This window comes from Eucyclogobius newberryi, unplaced genomic scaffold (genome assembly GCF_026437365.1).
Source record: "Eucyclogobius newberryi isolate DKJ021-1_F unplaced genomic scaffold, fEucNew1.0.hap1 SCAF_19, whole genome shotgun sequence".
NCBI classification, from domain to species: domain Eukaryota; kingdom Metazoa; phylum Chordata; class Actinopteri; order Gobiiformes; family Gobiidae; genus Eucyclogobius; species Eucyclogobius newberryi.
Genome location: NW_027315823.1, coordinates 32494707 through 32522395, shown reverse-complemented (window position 1 = coordinate 32522395; position 27689 = coordinate 32494707). Strand labels below are relative to the sequence as shown.

The window sequence follows — 27689 nt, the reverse complement described above, 5'->3', positions numbered from 1 at the left end:
CCCAGTGACGTGTGTGACGTGTGTGACGTGTGAGACAGGCGGAGTAACACTGACACCTAGTGGTCAGAGGAAGGACACGTTCACTTGTGGCTGAACAGCAACAAATGAATTAAGAAACACGTGTGAGCACAATAAGCTCATTTTCAGTTACGCAGCTGTAAATAGAGCATTATTTTCAGTTTGAACATTTGATCTGGCTTTTGTTCAAATCCTTGTCAACATACAGAACAAGGAAAAGCTGCATTAAAATCACAATCAAATAAAAGTAGTAGTTCTGTTTTTATCAATCATCCCATTAGAATGAGAAAAAGGACTCAAAGATATGTTGTTGTTGTTGTTGTTGTTGTTGTTGTTGTTGTTGTTGTTGTTGTTGTTGTTGTTGTATGGCGGTTGGTATCCAAGTGTTGCATTACCCCCAGACTTTATTCCAGCTGGCCGTCTCCCGCGCCGGACTTTATTCTTTAGATTTGATCCTATAGACTCCATTCTTCAGTTCTTCTTCTACTACGTTGGTGTTTCAAAGTTAATATAAGATGAGATAATATAATGCATCCATGTTCAAAGCACACGAGTTCAAAGCACACGAGTTCAAAGCACAGGAGTTCAAAGCCCAGGAGTTCAGAGTTCAAAGCCCTTGAGTTCAGAGGTCAAAGCCCAGGAGTTCAAAGCCCAGGAGTTCAGAGTTCAAAGCCCTTGAGTTCAGAGGTCAAAGCCCAGGAGTTCCAAGCCCTTTTGATGCTAAAGCTTCTGTAGTATCCTCCAGTCGCCACTAGGCGGCAGTGTAACTCGCTGTGACTTTAAGCTGCAGGAGGAAGAGGAGGAGCAGAGTCTTCATTTTACTGTAAACTCTGCTGTCATTCTGGGACAGACAGTGTCTCTGGGCTCAACACAAAGACACAAACACGCGCAGTTTACGCACGTTATTAGTCTTTCTTCCCCACACTTCCTGTTCGAACACGTGACACTTTAAACCACTGCAAGAAGGACAGAGGTGAGGCGGCATCTCATGTCAATACAAGCATTTATTTATTGTCAGGTTTAATATTTTGTGTTTATGCGAAAATAATACTGGCTTTGGGGTAGTTTATAGCATTTATTGCGTTGTTGTCAAAAGGTTGTAAGTTTGTAGGATTAAAGGATTGAGTGGAAGAGAGAGAGAGACATGTCTGAGCTTGTCCAGTCTCACATCACTGTAGCATCATTTACTCTGCAGGATCCTCATTTACAGACTCATTTACAGGGATCATGGCACCAAAGAGACGAGCGGCTGCCTCCACTGCCACTAAAGCCGGGGGTAAAAAGGTCAAACAGGAGCCAGAGACCCCTCAGAAACCCAAAGATGCCTTCACGTCAGCCAAAGAAGCCCTGAAGGCCGCTGCTCCGGAGAAGAAAGGCAAAAGAAATGTGGACGAGTTCTGTTTCGCAGATGGAGAGGTGAGAACCAGGGCCACCATGAGGATAAATACTCTGTCGTTGTTTATTTGCATGATTCATTCCTCTGAGGGTTCATACTCGACTGCGATTGGTTGAATCCAGCTGTCACTCACACGCAGCGGGAAAGAGGATGGCCAATAGGAGGAGTGGGTGGGGAAAAGTAATAGGGATGCGACAATACAGGTTTTTTTTTCATAATTTGATACACTTCTCGATACATAAGACGTAATATTTATTGGATTTTGATACGTTTTAGGCCTCGGAAGAATGTATTTGTATGGTAATTATGAATAAACATAACCTTTAAATCAATTACACCCCCTCTTCCCTTTTTAAATACACTAGTTATGTCTGTTAGAGCCGATTTCTTCTATATCTGTGAAAGTATAGTACGAATAATGCGCTGGAGGAGTAGTTATTGTGAGGGTTGAATTGAAAAATGCTAAATTATATTAAGTATTGTCACAGGAATCGGATCACAATCACACTGTAATGTCTGTAATACATCTGATTTCTTTCCACTTGTGATTGTTCATATCAGAGTTTGCTGCTTTGGTCGTCATTTAAACAACCTTAAAGGTCCAGAAATCGGATAACAATCAGATTTGCGTGTAAACATAGCCAGTGATAGCCGGGGTGAGGATCGACTGTATTTTTAATTACTTACATTTAATTTTACGACAACCTTTGCAGAGCAGTTGGTAGGACTGTTGGGGGGTCAAATTGTAATTATTGTTTTTTTATTTGTTACATGGACAGAATTTTGATAAGACAAAATAATAATTGGGATTGTTTTTTTTGTTTTTTTTTGACCAGCTCTGGACCCAAGTGCATTAAATATCACAAACGGCAGAGAATTTGACATTTGCAAAGCTTCAAACACATTTTAAAACTCTCTTGCTCAAATCTTGGCCTATATTTTCTTACTGTCTGCAGCCTTTTTACTCTTTATCGAAGCTTTCCTTGGTCATTTGTTTAGCTCACATATATTTGACTCATAGTAAAGTCAAATTTAAGCAAATGGAAGGCACGACATGTGGTTTGAAAAGCTACTACACAAAGCCTAGATACTTTACTGTAATGTTATTTAATACTACACCTGGATAAATACTGATGTTCTTTTAGGGTTAGTTTATGAATGTTGGAAGAATAAATGTTATATTACAGCGAAAATGTTAGCTTTGCCCAGCTTTGCCAAACAGTTGTGACATTCCTGTAATACATTTGTAGCACCGTATTTCTTTATTTTTTTCATAGTATTGGCCGTGGTGCGACTTATATCTATACTTATATACTTATACTCCGGAGCGACTTGTATGTGATATTATTTGTTATTTTCACACTTGCAACCGCATTTCATACTCCAGTGCAACTTTCTTCTCTATTATGCATTTTTTTGGCTGGTGCGACTTATAGTTCGGAAAATACGGTATATATTATTCAGTCCTACTACTGAATAATAATAAGGATGTGTAAAATGTGTTGAAATGTGCCTGTAAATGTCTTGAGGTTCAAGTATAACATAAAAAAGTGAATTGATTTGAAAATGAATCACAAGAATGCAGAAATGTCACTTTATACCCTTATTATACCTGTTCTGTATTATTATATGTGCTTTAATCTAAATGATTTCCTTTTCATTTTTGGTAAATCTCCCTCACCTCTAAACACCAGTCATGTTTTTACATTTGTTGCAGGTTTATGAAGACTACGACTGTATGTTGAACCAGACAAACATCGGCCACAATAACAACAAGTTCTATGTGATTCAGTTGGTCAAAGAAGGACCCGAACGCTTCCACACGTGGACCAGATGGGGCAGAGTGGTGAGTGGACGGAAGATTAAAAAGAACTACTTCTCAAACAATGCCATTATCATTAGATTTACTCTTGGGTGGATTTTTCGTTCAGGGAGAAACTGGGCAGAACAAATTGAACACGTTTACGGCAGTGGAACCGGCCATCAAAGAGTTTGAGAAGAAGTTTAAAGAAAAAACCAAAAACAGCTGGAGCGACCGGGACAATTTTGTGTCTCATTCCAAGAAGTACACGCTGATCGAGGTGGACGGGGATCAGGACGCGGAGGTCAAGGTAACAAAAGTAGGAGTGAAGCCACAGCACATTGAAGTGTCCACATTCCAACATTGTACAGATCAGTGTTTTTTAGTCTCAAGGACTCGCTAAAGCCTCCTGCACACTAGAGCATTTGAGCCCGAGTTTAAGCCAGATTCTCCACGAGCCTGAGCGATTATTTGCCGTAGGACTCTTCATCCAGTGTAGAGAGTTCCTCATCCAGTGTAGAGAGTTCCTCATCCAGTGTAGAGAGTTCCTCATCCAGTGTAGAGAGAGTTCCTCATCCAGTGTAGAGAGTTCCTCATCCAGTGTAGAGAGAGTTCCTCATCCAGTGTAGAGAGATGTTCCTCATCCAGTGTAGAGAGATGTTCCTCATCCAGTGTAGAGAGTTCCTCATCCAGTGTAGAGAGATGTTCCTCATCCAGTGTAGAGAGAAGTTCCTCATCCAGTGTAGATCCTCATCCAGTGTAGAGAGAGTTCCTCATCTAGTGTAGAGAGAGTTCCTCATCCAGTGTAGATCCTCATCCAGTGTAGAGAGTTCCTCATCCAGTGTAGAGAGAGTTCCTCATCCAGTGTAGAGAGAGTTCCTCATCCAGTGTAGATCCTCATCCAGTGTAGAGAGTTCCTCATCCAGTGTAGAGAGAGTTCCTCATCCAGTGTAGAGAGAGTTCCTCATCCAGTGTAGAGAGAGTTCCTCATCCAGTGTAGAGAGATGTTCTTCATCCATTGTAGACAGAGTTCCTCATCCAGTGTAGAGAGATGTTCTTCATCCAGTGTAGAGAGAGTTCCTCATCCAGTGTAGAGAGATGTTCTTCATCCAGTGTAGATCCTCATCTAGTGTAGAGAGAGTTCCTCATCTAGTGTAGAGAGAGTTCCTCATCTAGTGTAGAGAGAGTTCCTCATCTAGTGTAGAGAGAGTTCCTCATCTAGTGTAGAGAGAGTTCCTCATCGAGTGTAGAGAGAGTTCCTCATCGAGTGTAGAGAGAGTTCCTCATCGAGTGTAGAGAGAGTTCCTCATCGAGTGTAGAGAGAGTTCCTCATCCAGTGTAGAGAGAGTTCCTCATCCAGTGTAGAGAGAGTTCCTCATCCAATGTAGAGAGAGTTCCTCATCCAGTGTAGATCCTCATCCAGTGTAGAGAGAGTTCCTCATCCAGTGTAGATCCTCATCCAGTGTAGAGAGAGTTCTTCATCCAGTGTAGAGTGTTCCTCATCCAGTGTAGAGAGAGTTCCTCTTCCAGTGTAGAGAGATGTTCCTCATCCAGTTTACATCCTCATCCAGTGTAGAGAGAGTTCATCATCTAGTGTAGAGAGTTCATCATCTAGTGTAGAGAGTTCATCATCTAGTGTAGAGAGATGTTCCTCATCCAGTGTAGAGAGAGTTCCTCATCCAGTGTAGAGAGATGTTCATCATCCAGTGTAGAGAGAGTTCATCATCCAGTGTAGATCCTCATCCAGTGTAGAGAGAGTTCATCATCCAGTGTAGATCCTCATCCAGTGTAGAGAGATGTCCATCATCCAGTGTAGAGAGAGTTCATCATCTAGTGTAGATCCTCATCCAGTGTAGAGAAATGTTCCTCATCCAGTGCAGAGAGAGTTCCTCATCCAGTGTAGATTCTCATCCAGTGTAGAGAGAGTTCCTCATCTAGTGTAGAGAGTTCTTCATCTAGTGTAGAGAGATGTTCCTCATCCAGTGTAGAGAGATGTTCCTCATCCAGTGTAGAGAGATGTTCCACATCCAGTGTAGATCCTCATCCAGTGCAGAGAGAGTTCCTCATCCAGTTTAGATCCTCATCCAGTGTAGAGGGAGTTCCTCATCTAGTGTAGAGAGAGTTCCTCATCCAGTTTAGATCCTCATCCAGTGTAGAGGGAGTTCCTCATCTAGTGTAGAGAGAGTTCCTCATCTAGTGTAGAGAGTTCCTCATCCAGTGTATAGAGAGTTCCTCATCCAGTGTAGAGAGAGTTCCTCATCCAGTGTATTTTACCTTGGCTGAACCTAAGGACCATCTCCAAAAATATGGGGGTTATTCCTCATAAAAATGTAACTAAATAGTTAAACAATCATGATTACGATTAGAGAATAATTAACTGTTGTAAACGTCAGGGAAACGATGCTAAACCTGCTGAAGATTTGATCAGAGCATGATTCAGGGCTGGACTTCATCCATCCATCCATCCATTTTCTGCCACTTTATCCGGGGCCGGGTCGCGGGGGCAGCAGTCTGAGCAGGGACTCCCAGACTTCCTCCTCCCCAGACACTTCCTCTAACTCCTCCGGGGGGATCCCGAGGCGTTCCCAGGCCAGCCAAGAGACATAGTCTCTCCAGCGTGTCCTGGGTCTTCCCCGGGGCCTCTTCCCGGTGGGACATGCCTGAAACACCTCCCGAGGGAGGCGCCCAGGAGGCATCCGGAACAGATGCCCGAGCCACCTCAGCTGGCTCCTCTCGACGTGGAGGAGCAGTGGCTCTACTCCGAGCTCCCCCCGTGTGGCCGAGCTCCTCACCTTATCTCTAAGGGAGCGCCCAGCCACACTGCGGAGGAAACTCATTTCGACCGCTTGTATCCGCGATCTTGTTCTTTCGGTTATTACCCAAAGCTCATGACCATAGGTGAGGGTAGGAACGTAGACCGACCGGTAAATAGAGAGCTTTGCCTTTCGGCTCAGCTCCCTCTTCACCACAACGGTCCGCCTGTCGATCTCACACTCCATCCTTCCCTCACTCGTGAACAAGACCCCGAGATACTTGAACTCCTCCACTTGGGGCAAGGACTCCCCACCCACCTTGAGAGGGCAAGCCACCTTTTTCCGGTCGAGAACCATGGCCTCGGATTTGGAGGTGCTGATTCTCTTCCCAGCCGCTTCACACTCGGCTGCAAACCGTCCCAGTGCATGTTGCAGGTCCGGGTTTGATGGAGCCATCAGGACAACATCGTCTGCAAACAGCAGAGATGAGATCCTGTGGTCCCCAAACCGGACACCCTCCGACCCCTGACTGCGCCTAGAAATTTTGTCCATAAAAATTATGAACAGAACCGGTGACAAAGGGCAGCCCTGGCGGAGTCCAACATGCACAGGGAACAGGTCTGACTTACTGCCGGCAATGCGAACACAGCTCCTGCTCCGGTCATACAGGGACCGGACAGCCCTGAGCAAAGGGCCCCGGACCCCGTACTCCCGGAGCACCCCCCAAAGGACACCCCGAGGGACACGGTCGAAAGCCCTCTCCAGATCCACAAAGCACATGTGGACTGGTTGGGCAAACTCCCATGAGCCCTCGAGCACCCGATGGAGGGTATAGAGCTGGTCCAGTGTTCCACGACCGGGACGAAAACCACTCTGCTCCTCCTGAATCCGAGGTTCGACTATCGGTCAGATTCTCCTCTCCAGTACCTTGGAATAGACCTTACCCGGGAGGCTGAGGAGTGTGATCCCTCTGTAGTTGGAACACACCCTCCGGTCCCCCTTCTTGAACAGAGGGACCACCACCCCGGTCTGCCAGTCCAGAGGGACGGTCCCCGACCGCTACGCGATGTTGCAGAGACGTGTCAACCAAGACAGTCCTACAACATCCAGAGACTTTAGGTACTCAGGGCGGATCTCATCCACCCCCGGAGCCCTGCCACCGAGGAGTTTGCGAACAACCTCAGTGACTTCATTCAGCAAAATGTAAATGTGTGTAGATCTGACTCACTATGTCACCGTACTATAATGTCCCATCAAACTACACAAAACTACCTGCTATCCAGAAAATCCAGATGATTTTAAAAAAAAAAGTCGTCCAGGTACTTTCTATAAAAGAAAATAAAATTCTGTTAACGTCTTGAACTGTCACATCTCTCCACAAAGTAAAGAACTTTTAAATATATTCTCTGTGTCTCAGGCCTTTAGTTACAGTATTCTCCTGAATGAGCTCCTGACGTGTTTACCAGCTTTTCTAATGTCCTTATCTTTTTTAAATGTTTGTGTCATATTTTGGTGACATTTACATCCACAAAGGGTTTTTTGTTTATGCCGGGATATATTAAAGGGTTAGTGTTGTATAACTGTATTCAACCCATGAAGTATGTTTGTGTTGCAGGTGGACAGTGTGGACAGCCGGTCTGTGAGTAAGAATGTGTTGCCTTGTTGCCTGGACGACCACACAAAGAAGCTGATCGAGCTGATCTTCAGTAACGACATGTTCAAAGAGGCCATGGAGTGCATGAACCTGGGTGAGGCGCTACGGAGTCTTGAAGGTCAAAGGTCACCACACCTGTTCAGGGACATTCTTCTGCTGGGCGAGACGGGGCAGAGCAGGAGCAAAAGAGTTGCTCCACTAAAAGTATCACAAAGCTATTTGAGTAAAAGTATTTAAGTATTAGGGTTGAATTGTCTTGATCTTTTTAGTCAATCAATGTCTCACTGTTTCGAGACTTTTTTATGCATTTTTCTGTTTGCTCAAGCCAAAGATTTGAACCTTAAGGCCAAATGTCACCGTGGACGCCACACTCTTACTGTTGCCTTATTTCAAACCGAGCCATTCATTAAAATATAGAAAATGTCAAAACATCTATTTTAAGTTTGTATTTTTATCATCTGTATTTAATATCTTTCTAACGCAAAATGATAAATCGCATCAAGCTGTTGGTTACAATGTATTTAAATGTTTGTATTTGTATGGAGAAACGCCACAAACTGAGCAGCTTTTGTCTTCAGACATTAAGAAGATGCCCCTGGGGAAACTGAGTAAGCAGCAGATCGCAAAAGGATTTGACGTTTTGGAGGAGCTCGACGTCGCTTTGAACAAGAAAAGCAAACGGCCTGTTTTGGAGGAGCTCTCGTCGAAATTCTTCACCACGATCCCACACAACTTCGGCCGCAACCGACCCCCAGCCATCGACTCCAAAGAGATCATCGAGCAGAAGAAGGAGATGCTCATGGTAAGAGTCGTCTGACATAAAAGCATTAACAAACACTCTTGAAACGGTCAAACTGCAGGGAATTTAGAAAAAAATGTTCTAGAAAAAAAGGCTGGATTAGGTTCAGAGTAACGTTTTAATTAAGTTGTACTTGAAAAAATACTCCTAAACTCTTAAAAACAGACTTTTCCAAACAAAGACAGGGCCATCATTGAATCAAAATGTCAAAAACAGCGTACAGTGTCTCGCGGCCCTTGTTTTCATGATCTTTTTGCGGTTTAAAGGTGCTCGCGGACATAGAACTGGCCCAGACGCTGAAGTCGGAGACGGAGAAGGCTCAGGAGGAGATGATCGAGACCGTCCCACACCCAGCGGACCAGGACTACAACTCACTCAAGTGCCAGCTCACCCTGGTCGACAAGAAGACTGAAACATACAAGGTACAAACGCACTGGACGCTCTGGACGCTCGAGCCGCACCAGGTACACAAAGTACGTGTACCAAGTTACTGTTTTGCCTTGAATGATACTCAGAATGGCATAAAACCTAGCTATGAATAAATAACAATGATATTTTACTAGTTTTCCTCCTAAAAGATCAGTTTAGACATGTTAACTCTGAATAACGTAAGTGTGAGGGGTTTAAAGATCAGACGATCAGACAACAAGATGATGACACACGACTGGAGAGGTTCAGAGAGACACTTTAGTCTGAGGAATAATCTAGGTTAAAGGAAATTCACAGAATGGAAAAGTGTTAAGGCTGATTTTAATCATATATTATAGGCTATAGCCTATCTATATCGAAACACAGAGCTGAGTAAAAGGGCATAATGTGTTCTAACGCAACATTTTTAAATAGAGTTGATCCTTATTTTTAACTACTGCAATATTTCTTTGTTATATATATTCAAAATAAATTGAAAAAAATGCGGGGCACTACGAGAATAAAGTAATTAATTAATTTGATTATTCTCGTTAAACAATGAGAAAAATCTGGTTAATTACGAGAATAATCTAACTAATCAATTACTTTATTCTCGTTAAATAACGAGAATGATGTCATAATTTAAAGAGAACAAAGGCCGATATGTGTTTCACTTTCAGCACCATGTCACGGGCTCCCCCCTCAGTGTCGCATAATGGTACAGTCCAGTAACAGCGCTGTTTTGTATGTACTGTGTATTAAACTATGAAGCCGATCTGACAAGTCAATACACTGAGTCAAATGCATCTGGAATCTTCATCATACACACAAACACCACTGCGCATGGGCGGAGCCAGGCCCTGGCTTTGGGGCTTGAGCCCCGGATCTTTGTCCAAGAGGCCCCGGATCTTTTGATTTTTTTTTCATAATACCCTATGACGTCACTAAGTGGTTAGCGCAACAGGTAGTGTTGGGTTGAGACGCAGGGGACCAGGGTTTGAATCCAGCAGTGGCTTCACTTTAATCATGTCGTTCTTTTCATATTTGAATGTTTTAAAAGTGAAACGTGTCATTTGTGCAGAGCGGAGGGTCACTCTCCTCCATCTCTGATTGGGTGCTTGTTCTCTTTACCCGTTTCATTGGTTATTTTTGTTGAACTGATGTATGATTGGCTGCATGTAGAAAGTGTGCGGGAGCGTAGAAAGTGCGCGGTGTTTACAACAGACTGTCTGTGAGCTGACAAAAAAGGCCTTTTCTATCATTTAACTGAGGTTTTGCAAAAAGTGAAGGACATAAATAAGAGCAGATCGACTGGAAAAAAGAGACATTCAGAACATGTGCTGAAAAACAAAGTTTATCTAACGACAACAACAGCACATGATCGTTCAAACAATGAATTCATTGTGGTTGTAGCAGTGGCTCAGAGGTTTTATTCATCTACAAAGCTAAAGCAGAGAAAGTACAGGACAAACAGCTCACTGAGTAAGGTGTCTGCTAAAGGTAAGACTGACTTTCACTTTCTACAAAAATCAGACTAAATCTAAAAGGATCAGTTCAAAAACAGTTGTTTTTTGGGCAACGGTTTAACTAGCTCAGTCAATAGAGCATGAGACTGTGGACATCAGGGCCATGTGTTCGAGCGCCCCAGTGCCCCATGTTAGGTCCTGGACCTGTAAAATGACGTACTCGGGTGTTGGGTGCTCGTGTGTGTTGGAGCTGCGCTGGATATGAAGATGGCATGTGCGTAAAACATATTGCTTTTTGGCTGTGCCAAACACAATCCAGGCGTCAGGAGGAGCTGAGTGGAAGCGCAGACTCAGACTGCTGTTTTGTGTTCTGTGTGTTTTACTGAGTTTGTCCACGGGATGACAAAAGGTTAGAATCGGAGCATAAAACTTAAGAATAGTGATAGTGCACAAAGTGCCCACGTAGAAGAACAACTTAGAGGAGCAAGTAAGACATAGTTTTAAAGACCAGGAAACACTTTAACATGTATTGCAGGCTTTTATGTAGTTCTAAACTGTCAACTCATCCAAGCCCGTTCTTTTGCGTCCTGACCGTGGGGCTGAAAGTGAACTGCTCACGTCACTTTGAATTGGAACATTGACACCGGTCCCTAAACTACGACTTTATTCTCCTTAAATGATGAGTTTATTCTCGTTCTTTTAAGACTTTTTTTCTGACTTCGACTTTTTTCTCATTAATTAACGTCTTTTCTCTCATTAATTAATAATGACATAATTCTCGTAGTGCGGCGCATTATTATTTTTTTTGGTTGGCCCTTATACGCAAGGAATATAAAATACCAGCCTAATATCGGTTATTGGCCCAAGCGGTTCCATTAACATACATATATCACTGAGAAAGCATGAGAAGCAAAACACTTACCGTATTTTCCGGACTATAAGTCACACCTTTTTTCATAGTTTTGGCCGTGGTGCGACTTATACTTATACTTATATACTTACACTTATACTCAGGAGCGACTTATGTGTTTTTTTTCTTCTCTATTATGCATTTTTTGGCTGGTGCAACTTATAGTCCGGAAAATACGGTACACGTGTACTACTTTTACTTATCTATTTTTTTTTCCTACAGATTATTGAGAAATACTTTGCCAAAACAAAATGCTCGTATCGAAATCCCAAAATCCTCAACGTTTGGGAGGTGGACCGAGAGAAGGAGGTTTGTACGCGCTCTGACACCAGCCGGGTCTGTGTTTGTCGTCCTGTTTTGACAAAGTCGTTTTTCAGGGAAATCGCTTCAGTGAGAACGAGCACCTGGAGAACCGGCGCCTGCTGTGGCACGGCACGAACGTCGCGGTGGTGGCGGCCATTTTGAAGAGTGGACTCAGGATCATGCCTCACTCGGGGGGGCGAGTCGGGCGAGGCATTTACTTTGCCTCGGAAAATTCAAAGTCTGCAGGATATGGTAAGTAAAGACATTCAAATAGATACATGTGGAGTCGTGCCCGTTAACATTTTATTGATCAGTGAGTGAGAGAGAAAAACTATTACTCAAGTAAGAGTAACTGATTTATGATTCTGATCTGATTTATACATGAAAGTTGATGGACAAAGGACAAAGGATCAAATAAAGCACAAAATCATCTGTCATTTTCTAAGGATAAACACAAACTGAGAAAAGGTAAATGATATATCTGAAGAAGCCGTGCAAGAAATAATTTTATTGTCAACGTAAAGCTTTTGTCATTTGTACATGTCAAGACAGTCTTTTTAGTCCAAAAAATATTCCTAAATGTAAAGACCTGGCTGTTTTTGTCATATTTAACTTTATTTTGTATTTCGTAAAGTAAAATTTAATGAAGCCGGTCACAAACTTGAGGAAAAGTAAAATGTTAGACCAGAAGAATCAAAGAAAATAGATTTCACTGCTGTTTGGTCACAGTCTCAATAATCATTAAATCCTGTTGTTTTTTCTCACAATGATCTCTTAATAATCAGTCAAACCAGAAATCGTGACAGCCCTATTTCTACTATTTGTACAACTCATGGTGGGAAGAGAAACCAACACTTTTACTCAAGCAAGAGACAAAGTAGAGTGTCAGAAAGTACAAAAGAAGTACAATCTGTTGAAATGAGATGGCCAGGAACTAATTAGACTAATAAAACAGCTTTAAATCCCCACTTACTCCTGAAAACCTCCCACAAAACAAGCCACATAAGACCGTGGATATTTCTGATAACGGCATGTGTCTGTTTTTGCAGTGCAAACGTCTAAAAACACAGGGATCATGTTCCTGAATGAAGTTGCACTGGGTAAAGAGCACACCATCACCGATGACGACAGCTCACTGAGGAAAGCTCCAGAAGGCTTCGACTCCGTTGTGGCTCGAGGATCAGTGGAGCCAGGTACTGACGCGTGTTTACTGGACACATAACGTTCACCCACTTGAAGGCAGTAATATTACATGTGCGTCCTGCTAATTATTCATACGCTTAACAATAAAAGAGTCATTCACAAAGAAGCCAAATGGTCAACATCTTCTGGAGGCGGGGTCGTTCTTACAAAGTGCTGCATCGATGGAATAACACCAACAATAGTCTCAATTAATTCTTAAATTAACAGCACATCATTGATGGCTGAATTTTGATCTTAGTTCTAATGTGATTAATTGCACACTGATGTTTAAAAAGCAGGATGAAAGTGTCTTAAGTTTGAATGTTTGTTCTTCTTTACTCTGCTTATCCATTTTGTTCTCTTTATACACATTTCCTTTGACTCCTGCTAAACATTCTCAGTTGTAACTCTGTGTTTTGTGTGGCAGACCCCTCTCAGGACGTCTTCATCTCTCTGGATGGGAAGCAGGTGGCTGTGCCCCAGGGCCCCGCCATCCCACAGCCTCAGTATCAGGACAGCAGCTTCAGCCAAAGCGAGTTCCTCATCTACAATGAGAGCCAGTGCCGCATGCGCTTCCTGCTCGAGCTGTACATGAATTAAACGGTAGCACTTTGTCACACTCGACCGCTCGTGCCTCTGGTGACATGCGCCGGCAACAATGGTCGACTATAAAAATATCTTTATCACTTCAATAAGGCCTATATACAAAGCATTTATACATATTTATTCATCACTGACGAACGAACTACTTAATAATAATTTACCAGGGTTAGTGTTAGGACTACTGGTAGTTAATGTTAATGATTTGTTAATTTTGTTAATGGTTGGTTATTTATTACTAAACATTTATCAATTATTTGTAGATTTGCCTTATAGTTAATGATCAATAACATTTTTCATGATTAGTTAAAAAAAAAATCGGGGTCATTGATTAGTGATTAACATTTAAAAATGCTTTTTATCCATGCCTTATTCTAAATGTGTTACCAAATAATCTTGATAATTGAATTAGTACAGGCAGAAATGCATACAAAAAAAAGAAAACACTACATTATTAGATGAAAATGTGAAAAAGGAATAAACTATTTCAGATTTTCATCAATAACACTTTATTTGTACATTTGCCTTCTTTCATTTTCATTTTTATTACGTCTAAGTGTAAAATACAAGTAAACAATTACTTGTATTTTACACTTAGACTAATCATTGACCAGACGACTAAAATAATAGTTAAGTAACTTGCAGTCCTATATTCATACAATGTTCATCTATGATTAATGAGGAGTAGGTCAAATGTATCGAGTATAAAGACGGTTTAAAGTACGACGCCACCTCCTCATCGTGTTTGCATCTGAAAACATCTGAAGTATTGTTTTGCTTTATTCATGCATGTTTAAGAACCTAGATCTGTGGAAAGAAAAGTGAAACCTCCATGCACCGTCACTGGATTTCTCTTAGTAGCATTTGTTAGCATCATGCTGCTAATAGCTGCCCTTCACTTCCCCCTCATACCAGCAGAGGGCGGCAGACACCTGATCAAAGACAAGTGACAGTGTAAGTGATGCAAAAGAACAATTCATTCATATTCATATCACTCATTATAAAGTAGTAATGTAAGGTATAAGATGCTAAGACGCCTCTATAAAGCATAATATGGGAGCTTTAAGATAGACCTGCCTCTTTTTGCAATATTGTGTAAACTAACACAATATTCTGAATTATGCCTTAACACGTGACATACTCAGTAATTATGTCTGAATGTATCTGATTGTAATCCTCTTTGTATTTGATTGTTTTACCATAAATATGGTATATTTTATTGGTTCAAATGTTTGCACTGTGCATGTACATGCATCCAATCACAGAGCTGCCATGTGCCCATTGTCTCGAGCTCAAAACTGACCTTTGAACTGTCTGAGGAGATGACAGCTGAGTGAACCTTCAGTAAGTGGGTTTTCACCGTGCCTTCCAGCTGTAACAATCCCTTAACCCTTTGTTTTTATATTTAATATCAGATTACACTAATTTCTTCTGATTTTGGGAACTCTTGGTAATGCAAATGAGAATGAGACAAATGTAAAAAAAAAAGAAGAAAAAAGGATAATCGTAACAACAACATGATAATACTAATTTGGTGCTAAATGATTTTGTTTAATGATGAAGATGTTTACATGCAGAAGTTAACCTCACCTGTGGCACTAAACTAGTTATGAGGGGTAATAAGAATTGTTTTTGCTTTGCACCTTGTGGTAGCAGAAATGTGTGTTGTAAATATGCCAAAGTGTCAGCGTTTGCACTTTAATTAAAGCCAATCTAGAAATAAACCTACATTATTCAACAACATTGTGGGACTGATGATTTCTACCAGTTTAAAGGCAGGCAACATATTGAAATGTAGATTGTGGCTGTTGTTTTGAAGATATACAAAATCTGAATATAAAATAAACCATTTATAGTAAGAAATGCTAACATTTTATGTTATAAACTTTTAAGTGAGGGTATAAAGTGATATTTCTGCACTTTTGTGAGTGCATTTGTCTGATAATTAAACCTAATACTGTACGTTTGAATTACTGCATGTATTTTATATTTTTCTGTTATAAATGCTTTATACTCTATTTGCGGCAATACGCTTCTGTAATTTAGTTGAATAATTGGTCCACGTCTCTTAACCAAATGTTTGATTAGTTGAGTAATTGTTTTATTGGGATTGTTTTTAGACTTTACTCGACAGTTTAATCTGTTTTTCACTCACGTCCACAGTCGACCAAGATTTTTTGTGACCTACTGACCTATTCTTTTGTGAAAAGTTTGACTTCTTGACCTATGGCCCGTTAAAGTGGGTGGTATCTAGGACCCAGAGGAGTTGTGACTGGCCCAGGCGACAGTGAAGTGTGTGTCCCACAGAATACAATGTGTGACAGTCAGTGCCATTCACAGGACCAGACGGAGCAGAAGCAGAACTTAAGATGTGATATCAACGCTTCAAAGTCAACTACAGCCCTGAAGTGTTGAGGTCAGTTTGATTATAGTTTGTATGTTTGTAAAGGTTTATTGTTATTGAGTTTTACACCTTTATACTTTTCCAAACTTTATTAAACATCTAAAAACAAAATGGATAAAGGGAAATGGGATTGTCTCACTGAGATTAATGTAAAATAAAAAGTTAATGCCGGTAATTGAAGTTTTTTTAAGATAAATACAATTTAAGACACAGTAAAATGTAATTTAAGGTATAAAGTTAGTTCAATAATAGTCCTACAGTATTCTTTGCCTCATATTGAAAACAGTGATTGTATTATGTGCAAATACATGTGAAGATCTGCCCACACAGGGGTCTGCAGCCTCTTTCATACAGCTGATGCTCCCTGAGGCTTTTGAAAATAATGACCATTTAACTCAAATGTTTTTTTTTGTTTGATTTGTTTAAATCTAAGTAAAAAGTGCGTCACCTGATAGAGCGACATTTCTTGAGTGTTTGGAACCCCAGCGAGGCCGGCTCTGGAGCATTCTATGTCTGAAGAAAACAGCGTTCAATGCTACAACTTTATTTCATTAAAAATAATATTGGATGCAGAAATGTTTTGTTTTCTCTGCAGTTGTTCATTGACTTTAATAAACACAACACAGTTTAGTTTATGGTATACATAGAATAAAGGCAAAAAACAATACATTTATAAGCAGTGTTATTTCATTTATAATGTCAAGAGACTTTTGTGGCTCCCGGTGTTTCCTTTACTGTGGAAAATAGGTCCAAATGCCTGTGTGAGTGGTAAACTCTCCTGTACTACATACAGTACAGTCCATCGTGTGGAGGGGTCAGTGTTTTTTTGTTTCACTCTGAAAACTCTACAGTAACAGTACAGTAAATACATTTTCTTTTATATATTCAAATTTTTATCCATGCCCTTTTTTATACATTTTGCTACCACCGGTATTATTCATTGTTGTATGTTGCACCTTAATGCCAAAGCAAGTTCCTCGTTTTTGAATCCTGTTCATTGACAATGGCAATAAACCTTTCTGATTCGGGCTAATCCATCTTAAATGGTGTGGTGTCATTTCTTTTCTAGATCCATCAAAAGTCTGCAATGAGGACTTTTAAAGCCTAACTTCCCTGAACAATGGCCGAGTCCTTTCATCCCGTCATCGCTCCTGCACCAAACCTCACGCCCTCCGCTCTCCCGACTGTGCCCTCCAATCTGGGTGTGGTCACCGGCTCCCAGTCCCAAATCAAGGACCTGTTCGGCCTCTTCTGCATGGTGACCCTTGACCTCATCGCGCTGGTGGCCAACACGGGCGTCATGGTGGCAATCGCCCGCGCCCCTCATCTCAAGCGGTTTGCTTTCGTCTGCCATCTTTGCGCCGTGGACGTCCTCTGCGCCATTCTTCTCATGCCGTTGGGAATCATCTCGAGTTCACCATTTTTCGGGACGGTTGTTTTCACCATTTTGGAGTGCCAAGTTTATATTTTCCTTAATGTCTTTCTTATATGTTTAGCTATTCTTACCGTCACCGCAATTAGCATCGAGCGCTACTTTTACATCGTGCATCCGATGCGCTACGAGGTCAACATGACTGTCAACCTCGTAATTGTCGTAATGTTACTAATTTGGACAAAGTCTTTTCTGCTGGCAATGGTAACGCTCTTCGGCTGGCCCGCGTACGGAAGTCATAGCTCAATTTCCGCGGCACATTGCTCTCTCCATGCTAGCCACAGTAGCCTAAGAAAAGTATTCGCAGTACTCTTTAGCGTAGCTTGCTTCATGGTTCCTTCTTTGGTGATTTTTGCGGTTTATTGCGCTGTTTATAAGGTAGCGAGATCAGCTGCGATACAACAAGCACCTGTAGTAGCGACATGCCAGGCTAAAGAACGCTCCGATTCCATAAATAGCCAAACAACGATGATAACGACAACAAGGACTGTACCTCAACGTTTGTCCCCAGAAAGAGCTTTCAGCGGCGGGAAGGCGGCGCTGACCTTGGTGTTCATTGTAGGTCAGTTTTTGATTTGCTGGTTGCCGTATTTCGTCTTTCACCTCCAGATGGCGCTGAGTGGGTCCATGCAAAGTCCAGGAGATCTAGAGGAGGTGGTGAACTGGCTAGCCTTCTCGTCATTCGCGGTGAACCCGTTTTTCTATGGAATTTTGAACAGGCAGATCAGAGACGAGCTGCTGAAGTTCAGGAGATGTTCTTGGAGCCAAACGGTGGAGATTGGGACGTCCAGCCACGAAGGGTCGCTCCAGGAGAACTTTCTACAGTTCATTCAGAGGACCACTGGGAGTAGTGGTAGCAGTAGCTTAGGGAGAAGGACCAGTCTGAGAGCCAGCGTGGAACGGGAGCAGAAGATCCCAGGACAAGTACCAGAGGAGGCTTCATAGACTTTATAATGCGTACAAAATGGACTCAAAGACGTTCAGTGTGTTCAAGGAATTTCAAAGATTATGACAGATATGTTAAAAACCCTTCAGCTGAACGATTGTAAACAAACGTTGACTTAAAGTGCATATGGCAGGTTAGACTATACATTTCACTAAAACATAGTGATGATTATATTTAAAGACTTTACAAGTTTATAATGTTACTTCCTGGTTGGAATTCAGCTGCAGATGTGACAGCTCCACTGACCCACAGGTCAGTGATGCCATTCCAGCTGCTTCTGGTGAATACTGTCACACTTAACCTGCCTCGCCCCCATTGTCTGCGAGCACTGGTGTGTGAATGTGTGTGTGCTATATAAATGTGACCATTTATTGGAAAATGCACATTAATGCGCACAAGTCGGGAAAAGAACCATCTTCAATACCTGTCCTCACCTGCTGTGGAGACGGAGAAAATCAGATGATTTGTTAATGTATCTTTTTCTGAGCTCTTAGACTAAATATGACTACATGTCAGGGTTTACTGTCAGTTGTCCACAGAAACGGATTAGACTTACTGTTTAATTAAGATATAACTTTAGCTAGTTAAAATAAAAATAGTAGGATGTTTTCAAAAACAAATAACTACCGGTAGCTAACATTTACCTTTGGTAAACAAAACTTACTGGTTACATCTATTAAACGCTGTTATTTTAATATGGGTCACATCAAAAGCCTGACTTTGAGATTAAAAGCACATGAATGCAAACAAGCCAGAACCTCGACTTCTCATTTGGTATCCTGAGTTTCCTAGGACCACCAATTAGAAAAATGTGAGAACCGGTCATATGCACTTTAAGATTTGATTGAAAGTATAGAAATAATTGTCATAGATAAAACAGAAGGAAAGAGGATTTTTAACGTATAAAGTCTTAAGAAAATAGCAAAAGAACAAACTGAATTATTCTTTTTACTTTTCTTATTATTTAATGTATCCTATAAAAAGTGATGTGGTTTTAAAAGAAACAACAAAACTATCCTAAGCCAAGATGAATATACTTCTATCCTATAAGTAATTCGGTCAACAAGCAGGGGATTGGAATGAAACTATTTTTCTTTACTTTGGTATTTAAATCAGTGAATGCATTAATACATTAGAGACTAAATTGTGTAAAAGAATGTTACTTTTTACTATGATCATCACAACTCTACCTCAACGTTTGACTTAAATGGAAACAGAGCTTGAGTGTTAATGCCACATGTGACTTTCTACATGAGTTTACAATAGAAATCATTACTGTTTATTGATAACAAGCGAAAAGTGGAGGCAGAGTGGTGTTTTATGGCTCTCACTGTTTGTATTAGTCCTTTTCAAACAGAGAAAAGTGTGGTCGCTGCCAATAACACATTTACACTGAGCCCTTTCAGCTTTTACAGCTCCTTACATAAGTGTGTATCTGGTTCACCACCATAACATGACCTGTAACATAAGCTAGCTTTATCATCTTAACAGAGCTTTGGAGGTTTTAAATGTGTAGATTATGAATGTACGTAATGTATCTGTAGCCTACATATTTGATGGACTTGTTTTATTAAACCTGTATGTGAGTCATGCTGCAATACGTCCTGCATGTGTCGTCGTAATATATATAATATATATATATATATATATATATATATATATATATATATATATATATATATATATATATATATATATATATATATATATATATATATATATAAGGCAAATCGCCGTTTCAACAACCGTTTTTTCATCAGCTTTTATTTACAAACATGTTATTTACCAGTGCAGCCAAAACCAATAAAATCGACTTGAACTGAACCATGACACGAGAGTGGGACATCAGGACAGTGACATGAGCCTCATGCAGCAAATACTCGATTGTCCAGCAATACTTCAACTCTTTGATACTTCAACTTATCATTATTTTAGTGACAACATCTTAGTCTTACAGCTCCTGAACACTGTGTGAATAATGCCAGAGCCACGTTCATGGATCCACCGGGTTTAGTGGAAACACATGAAGTATTCAAAACTAATGAGTTAAAAATGAGTGTAATGCTTTGGAAGAGGTCTGCTCTCAATGCCTTAGAGTCAAAGCAGTGCCTCAGAGTCAAAGCAGTGCCTCAGAGTCAAAGCAGTGCCTCAGAGTTAAAGCAGTGCCTCAGTCAAAGCTGTGCCTCAGAGTCAATGCAGTGCCTCAGAGTCCAAACTGTGCTTCAGAGTCAAAGCTGTGCCTCAGAGTCAAAGCAGTGCCTCAGAGTCAAAGCAGTGCCTCAGAGTCAAAGCTGTGCTTCAGAGTCAAAGCTGTGCCTCAGAGTCAAAGCTGTGCCTCAAAGTCAAAGCTGTGCCTCAGAGTCAAAGCTGTGCCTCAGAGTCAAAGCAGTGCCTCAGAGTTAAAGCAGTGCCTCAGTCAAAACTGTGCCTCAGAGTCAATGCAGTGCCTCAGAGTCCAAACTGTGCTTCAGAGTCAAAGCTGTGCCTCAGAGTCAAAGCAGTGCCTCAGAGTCAAAGCAGTGCCTCAGAGTCAAAGCAGTGCCTCAGAGTCAAAGCAGTGCCTCAGAGTCAAAGCTGTGCTTCAGAGTCAAAGCTGTGCCTCAGAGTCAAAGCTGTGCCTCAGAGTCAAAGCTGTGCCTCAGAGTCAAAGCTGTGCCTCAGAGTCAAAGCAGTGCCTCAGAGTCAAAGCAGTGCCTCAGAGTTAAAGCAGTGCCTCAGTCAAAACTGTGCCTCAGAGTCAATGCAGTGCCTCAGAGTCCAAACTGTGCTTCAGAGTCAAAGCTGTGCCTCAGAGTCAAAGCAGTGCCTCAGAGTCAAAGCAGTGCCTCAGAGTCAAAGCAGTGCCTCAGAGTCAAAGCTGTGCTTCAGAGTCAAAGCTGTGCCTCAGAGTCAAAGCTGTGCCTCAGAGTCAAAGCAGTGCCTCAGAGTCAAAGCAGTGCCTCAGAGTCAAAGCAGTGCCTCAGAGTCAAAGCTGTGCCTCAGAGTCAAAGCAGTGCCTCAGAGTCAAAGCAGTGCCTCAGAGTCAAAGCAGTGCCTCAGAGTCAAAGCAGTGCCTCAGAGTCAAAGCTGTGCTTCAGAGTCAAAGCTGTGCCTCAGAGTCAAAGCTGTGCCTCAGAGTCAAAGCAGTGCCTCAGAGTCAAAGCAGTGCCTCAGAGTCAAAGCTGTGCCTCAGAGTCAAAGCTGTGCCTCTGAAAGAACAGGACAAAGGCACTTGGAGAGGGTGAGTGGAGGTCACTTCTCAATAACTCAATGGAGGCTGCACTTTAGGAACATCATGTCGAGACAATAACATTACAGTTTTCTCCAGATGGTCAAAGTGTAAAATGCCATTCTCAGTAAACAGCAGTTGTGCTGCTCAAACTACACGAGTAGTTCAGAGTTCAGAGTCACACTGTGAGCTACTATTCACTGAAGTTTCTTCTTTCATGTGGTTGAACGGTCAGTGCGGTGGTTCTGGCTGTACGGTGTTTCTTTAGTTCAAGTTCACTCAGGATGTGGACTTCTACAGACGCCTGGCCAGTCACACGTTCCCTCTGTGACGTGGCTCCTGATCCTGAGCCTCCCATTAACAGAAAAGTCAACTGTCGCTGTCTGGATCCAGAAAGGTTTTCAGGATTCTACCATTAGCAGACACAAGGGGTCAGTAAAGGAACATAAATGATATTGTACAACCCCCTTCTCTAGTTTGAATGAATTCACCATTTTCTGCATGGCCAGCCAGGCTTCTGTTTAAGCACAGTACATTTAGCAACACAAACTCCTCATTAAAAAGCATTTTCTTTTCTAACGCATTAAACATACAAAACAAACAGTAAGTCCGTAAGCCTAACATTCAGTGTTATTTTATCCATAAAATCTGACTTTTTACAAACAGGTATATTTCTCTGGCTTCTCAGTGCTAACTACACGTCTCTCTTTTATTTATAAAACTATCTTTGCCCTTCAGTGATCAGTCTTGTAGTTAAGGCAAAAAGGGCTTGAAATTATCCCAACTTGTCCTCATCGTTTAAAAATGCCATGCTTGTTTGTGATTCTGTCCATTTTCTTGTCTCTTGGAGCTTCAGACCATCGTAACGCACATCATCACCTTAAACCTTGTAGTTGGTCTTCAAAATCCAAGACCAGCCAGGATGGTAAGTCCATGAGAAGTGACCCAACGTGCACACAATCTTTCAAACTCAGTCTATGTGCACTGTTTAGTCCAATGCAAAAGTCACACAGGTTGATTTTAAATATAGTTTAGCTGTTTTTTTTACAAAGTCCCGTCACTCCAGTGTGTGGCCCACTCCTTTTTGTGGACGCCTCCAGACTTCTGGGTTTGAAACTGCGGCCTGTCCTCTCGAGGGATCTTCACCGCATGATACTGAGGCAGCTTGTCTTTGTAAGGCGCACGACGGAAGAAGCCACACTAAACAGGGAGAGAAGGAACGCTTTAGTGACACGGAAATGTAACCAGGACGTCTGCAACTACTACAGCGCCGACGTTATGATATTGTTTGAAGCATTTGCTCCCATTTTGGTCCAGGTTTGAAGCCCAGCCACTGTGACTTTTATCCCCAGGAACACTACACATGTCGCTACACTTAAATATGTTGTGTATTGTAACTTTTAACTTGTTTCATCAATACTGACAAAAAATAAAATATAAAACAACCAAAAAACTCAAAATCTTCAATGTTTTGGGAGGCATTTCTTCCTGACCCTTAATTAAATCCAAGTTATTATTAGACTCTAGAAATGCACTGAAAGCTACAAAACACATGAATCAGTTTTGTCATAAGTAGTTATTATAATTGTGTAAATAAATACATTTCAGAGTCTTTGCGGTGCTTTAGAGCTCCTGCAGTTGTCGTCACGCTATCCCACGTTGAACATTTATTGGAGTTTCAGAGATCATTTTTGCACAAATGTACAAATGATCGAGGAAAGCTGATTACAGAGCATTTTACCGGATTTACAAAGCTCCAGATCGACAGAGAAGTGGATTTCTATAACTAAACGGACTGTGGCGAGCCAAGCCTCACATTAACTAAGCTACAAATGCATTTCTGATTTTCATTTGTGGAAGGATTTAACCACTGTCTCATAACGATTCTAAATCTTATTTAAGATCGTGTAGTTCTGTTAATTATGAATCTATTAAGCGAGCGAGAGAGAACGTGAAGAGAAAAACAATCACAAATGCTTTTCAAAAACACTGTTACAATGTCAAAAAAATCTGAAACTGAAGATAAACCACTGATTTGTGGGTGTTTGTTACATTGACATGAGTGAATTCGCCTGCAGTCTTGAACAACAGCTTCATAGTAGTTGGAATAAACACTTAAACATCTCCAGAGACACTTTTTGACGATATGAGAAGGTGAAAAGTGAATCAGATGTACAGATTCTGCTGATCTAAACTCTCCAAAAGCACACTCAGGCCGGGTGAGGCTGGGTAATGTTTAATCTGATTTGTTTTTGAGATGCATTGTTATTTACGACTTCATTCATTTTCAGAGTTTTTGTTCATAAGAGTGTTTTTTAAACTTCCTATAAGTTATTTGTCCTTTTCCTCTGTATGTACCTGCGTTGCAACAATGACATTTCCCCATGTGTGGACAATAAAGGAATATCTTATCTTATTTAATGACAAAGACAAACCCTAAAAGCCAAACTTCAGGCTCGTTGTCATTCATTACTGCAGTTTTCAATTCAAAGTCTCAATATTGGAACTGAAAAAGATGAATTGGTGCATCTGTAATAGACACGTTAAGATTTCTCAACTACGTAATTATGATCGTATTATCTATTGGTCGAACATTCAATAGTGCATTAATATCAAGAGCACATCCAGTAACTGTCCAGCCACCGCAAAATCATCACAATCAGAGAACACATCAGGCCAGACACAACTGTAGTAAAGAACAATGACACACGACACTGCAAGCATCTGTGGGGAAATTAGACAAAACACGAAGAAGACACACAGTGTAGCGTCAATAAAAACAGCCCTGTGCGATTGCAGAAACAGCAAACATGATTGTAGTGTCTTTGTTTACCGTTTGGAGCGAGAGGAGGGGAGAGCAGGCCACAGAACTGAACACGTTAGAGCCACGTTAAAGTTCTGAGGCCTGTTTCTCCGCCTCCGAAGGCTGAACCCCCAAATGTGCTTGGTAATACTCGGCCTCGTAGTGTGGACGCCGCTCGCTGCGCTTGAAGAAGCCACACTGACGAGGAAGTAAGGAGGTAGGACACAGGACGGAGGAGGAACGATGACGGGTGAATATAAGGAAGACAGAGAAGATAGAAAAGGTGACATACAGAAAAATGAAATGAAAATGAAGAGAAAAAGAATCAAACTGACCGATACCAAAGACAGTATCTACATTCACACTATAGAGCTCGGGATGGACCGTCAAAACCTTTACGTAACGAGAAGGATGTGCCAAACGTCCATATGAGCATAAACACTAGCGTATCGTGTATGAGTGGTGTCATTTCATTTTGAACGGACTGAGGTTTCCCTATCTGGCTTACTATTATAATAGTATATTATTATAGGTTAAAAGTTATGTACAGGATTATCAATTCATGGATCCAAAGTGATGTCACACATTACGTCATACCGCCATCTTGTGGAGGAAAGCTGCATTCTCACTGTGAGCTGTGCCAACGAAAAGTCTCAAAACAAAGGATTCCTCTGTCACATCCCCAAAGACTTAGTTTGTCCAGATCACTCCAGACTGAGGCTACATGGCTATGCTAATAAACGTTAGCGTACTTGCAGATAGTTTTAACGAGCCTAATTGCTCTTGGAAGCTTTGAGGGCTCGTCCTGTGCAGAGGACTTGTGGACGAGGAAGTTTAGATGTTAATGTCCACTAAAGTTTGTTGTGTTGTTGTTGTTGTTGTTATGTTACTTTTAATGGCTGTTGGCGGCCAATTGAAAAGGTGCATTTACCGCCACCAACTGTAGTTGTGCGTCTTCAAAATCTGTGTTTTACTCTAAACTGGGGGGAAAAGGAGAGCGAGAAAGAGAGAGCCAGGCTGTTGTGGCAAGTTGTCTCTGCTTTTAAGTGTCAGCGACCAAAGCCCATAACTTCTGTCTTCTCGAAGTATCAACCTTTTTCATTTTCAATTTTATGTGCTGCTTTTCATGGCTATGTAACGGCGCAGCAGCAACAGCATGACACGGTGACGTCTTTGACACGGTGACAACAGATAAGTCACATGACCAAAACCCATGGATATGTTCCCTAGAGTGTCTAAATAGTGTTATTTTCTTTAGTTTTGAAGATTGTATTATTCCTCTACAGAAATGATTGACCTAACATAACTTTTAAGAGTATTTCAACCTTGAAAAGTGCTACATTTTCCCTGTACCTTCCAGAGTATGCAGACGAGCAGTGTGAGCAGCAGGATCCCGGCCAGCACCGCGATGAGGATGATCCACCAGGGGATCCAGTACTGGTCCGACAGGCCGGGCTCGGGGTAAATCATCACCGGGATCTGAAAAACATCATCGACTGTCACTTCTGACTAATGTGTAACAGTAAGTTTTAGTGCGTATGACAGATTAGACTACACGATTTTATTAGGGTGATTCCACAACTGTTACCAAGCAACCACACAGTAAACATGGGCCAAAATCCATATAACTATCAATAGTTATAATTTGACAAATAATACCAGATAACGCCTTTATTGTGTTGTTTAAACTGTCAGAAAATGTGTCAGTTAAGTGTAAATTGTCTCTGCGATTAATGTCTCTTATTGATGACATCACAGAGGGATTTTTTACATTTCTATTCTACAATTTTTCCTCACAAACTGCACCTTGACTGATGTAAAATTGCGATAGATATTTACCACAGAGAATATCACAATTAGAAAAACATGAGAATCCATCACATACACCTTTCTATCTGCACTCCACAGTGAGATCAATAAAGTTCCATTTAATTGTATAAGAAATGTTGATTATTCTCACATTTAACAATAAGATTATGGTCTTGCTTAATGAAAAATGTACTAAAAACCCCATGGAGCCAGGCACAATAGCAACACATTAGTTACCCATAGTTTTCAACATAATGTCATTTGATTTAGCAGCATGTGGGAAAAAAAATAGAATTATAATAATAAATTGTAGAAAGACATTACTACCAGGCTACACCATTTGGACATTCAAACACAAGCTATAATAGAGGATTTCCAGTGTGACGTGGCACCTGTGCGGCCGCGTCTCTGAGCACCAGATGTTTGATGCTGGATTTGACGGTGATGTTCGCTCTGACCATCACCTCCAGAGCGCTCACCGACGGGAACTCCTGAACACAACACAAAAGTACAACCAGGAGGAGGTTGGAGAGGAAGTTGGATGTGTCACGTGCCAATATTTCAACCTACATTAAAAGGCAATATTACCACAACAATAGTAGAAAAACATTGTGGTATTGTGGTTTTGATTAGGAATTGTCTGGAATATTTTAACCAATATGCGCTTTGTATTGCTGCTGTGGCTGATATTATCCATATATTATCCTTTTAAAATCCATTGCAAGGCCCTCAAATCTATTTATCAAAAAATCACAAATTCAATTTTCACTTTAGTAAAAATAGTAATGTGTATTTACCTCTTATAACATTATTTGTGTCATAATTGTGTAAATAAGTGGCAGTATTTTTTGCCTAAATGCTCATTAGTCAGTTGAAAAAGACAAATCTGTTGCACTGAGCACAAACTAGAGCAATAACAAGCATACACTGACTGACACGCCACTATTTATTTTGTTAGATTATTTATGTAATGTTTTAGGGGCTTTTATTATTGTACTAATTTATCCGACTGTATTTTACTGTATGGATGTAGTGAAAGAGGACATAAAGTTAGGCCTGTCATGATGAGCGATGAACAATATCATAAAAAACATGAGCAACAATAAATAAATGGCAGGATGAAACACTTAATTTATGAGTCATAGATGTTAAATCTGTACATTTCTGTGGTCAAACCTCTACAAAGCTGGCGTCCCAGAGTCGAGCCTGAATCTTGAGAACGGCCTGACCAGAGAAACTGTGCAGCGGACACTGGAAGAGCACGCAGCGAGCCGAGCCCAACAGACAATCCTGACAAGCAGAAGGGGAAAGATACATATACAACAAGAAATAAGCAATTGACTTTAGTGGCTGTGGTTACATGCACATTTTTGGAGATGTAAGATGATTAAAATGATATGTAAACAGCAAAATACTCTTTCTGATCATGTTTTTTTTATGATCGGTCACATTGAATTCTGCGATTTACATGTCATTTAAATAATCTTAGATATAAATTTAAATAATCTTAATATTCTTAGTTTTATTCTGTTATTTATTATATTTTATTACATGATTAAGTGTTCTTTTGGGGGGTTTCGGCACAGGGGGAAATAGGGGGGAAATGTATGTCATATAAGATGTGAAATACTGTAATTTGACAATATAAAAATAGAAAATAAATTAGTTTTTAAGGAAAATAAATTGTAAAAGTAACACTTTAAATGAAGGTTCTGTAGTAAACTATAATGCATTAAAAAGCACTTATTTGTTTATAGGCACTTGTATAAGGCTTTTATCACTTTGTTACTGAAAACA

General features: G+C 40.9%; 3 protein-coding genes across 6 annotated transcripts in view; 2 read left to right on the top strand and 1 right to left on the bottom strand.

Moving 5' to 3' along the window:
• Window positions 1–849: 849 nt before the first annotated feature.
• Window positions 850–13351, top strand: parp3 (poly (ADP-ribose) polymerase family, member 3). 2 transcript variants are annotated; one of them, XM_072452684.1, is made up of 11 exons: window positions 850–991; window positions 1241–1434; window positions 3132–3260; window positions 3346–3525; window positions 7584–7716; window positions 8201–8424; window positions 8688–8843; window positions 11428–11514; window positions 11583–11760; window positions 12558–12701; window positions 13118–13351. In XM_072452684.1, exons 2-11 carry the CDS (start codon window positions 1246–1248, stop codon window positions 13288–13290), a joined length of 1593 nt encoding a protein of 530 aa, XP_072308785.1. In that variant the 5' UTR covers window positions 850–991; window positions 1241–1245; the 3' UTR covers window positions 13291–13351. The 2 variants fall into 2 exon arrangements, with proteins under 2 accessions (XP_072308785.1, XP_072308784.1); XM_072452683.1 differs by lacking the exon at window positions 850–991 and having other exon boundaries at window positions 1166–1434.
• A 3416-nt stretch (window positions 13352–16767) lies between these two features.
• gpr61l (G protein-coupled receptor 61-like) lies at window positions 16768–18132 on the top strand. Its single transcript, XM_072452682.1, has one exon. The coding sequence runs from the start codon at window positions 16815–16817 to the stop codon at window positions 18069–18071; it is 1257 nt and encodes a 418-aa protein (XP_072308783.1). The 5' UTR covers window positions 16768–16814; the 3' UTR covers window positions 18072–18132.
• A 2981-nt stretch (window positions 18133–21113) lies between these two features.
• itga7 (integrin, alpha 7) overlaps window positions 21114–27689 on the bottom strand; it is a 54855-nt gene continuing 48279 nt past the window's right edge. Inside the window, exons 22-26 of one of the 3 annotated variants that reach the window (XR_011927861.1) lie at window positions 27069–27182; window positions 26285–26383; window positions 25437–25562; window positions 24114–24281; window positions 22341–22480 (exon numbers count right to left, since the gene is read on the bottom strand). Coding sequence is in view for 2 of the 3 variants with exons in the window: in XM_072452679.1 (XP_072308780.1) it covers window positions 22325–22480; window positions 25437–25562; window positions 26285–26383; window positions 27069–27182 (495 nt within the window). In the remaining variant the exon portion in view is untranslated. Of the gene's footprint in view, window positions 22481–24113; window positions 24282–25436; window positions 25563–26284; window positions 26384–27068; window positions 27183–27689 lie in introns of all 3 variants that reach the window. The other 2 variants (XM_072452679.1, XM_072452680.1) reach the window with 2 other exon arrangements.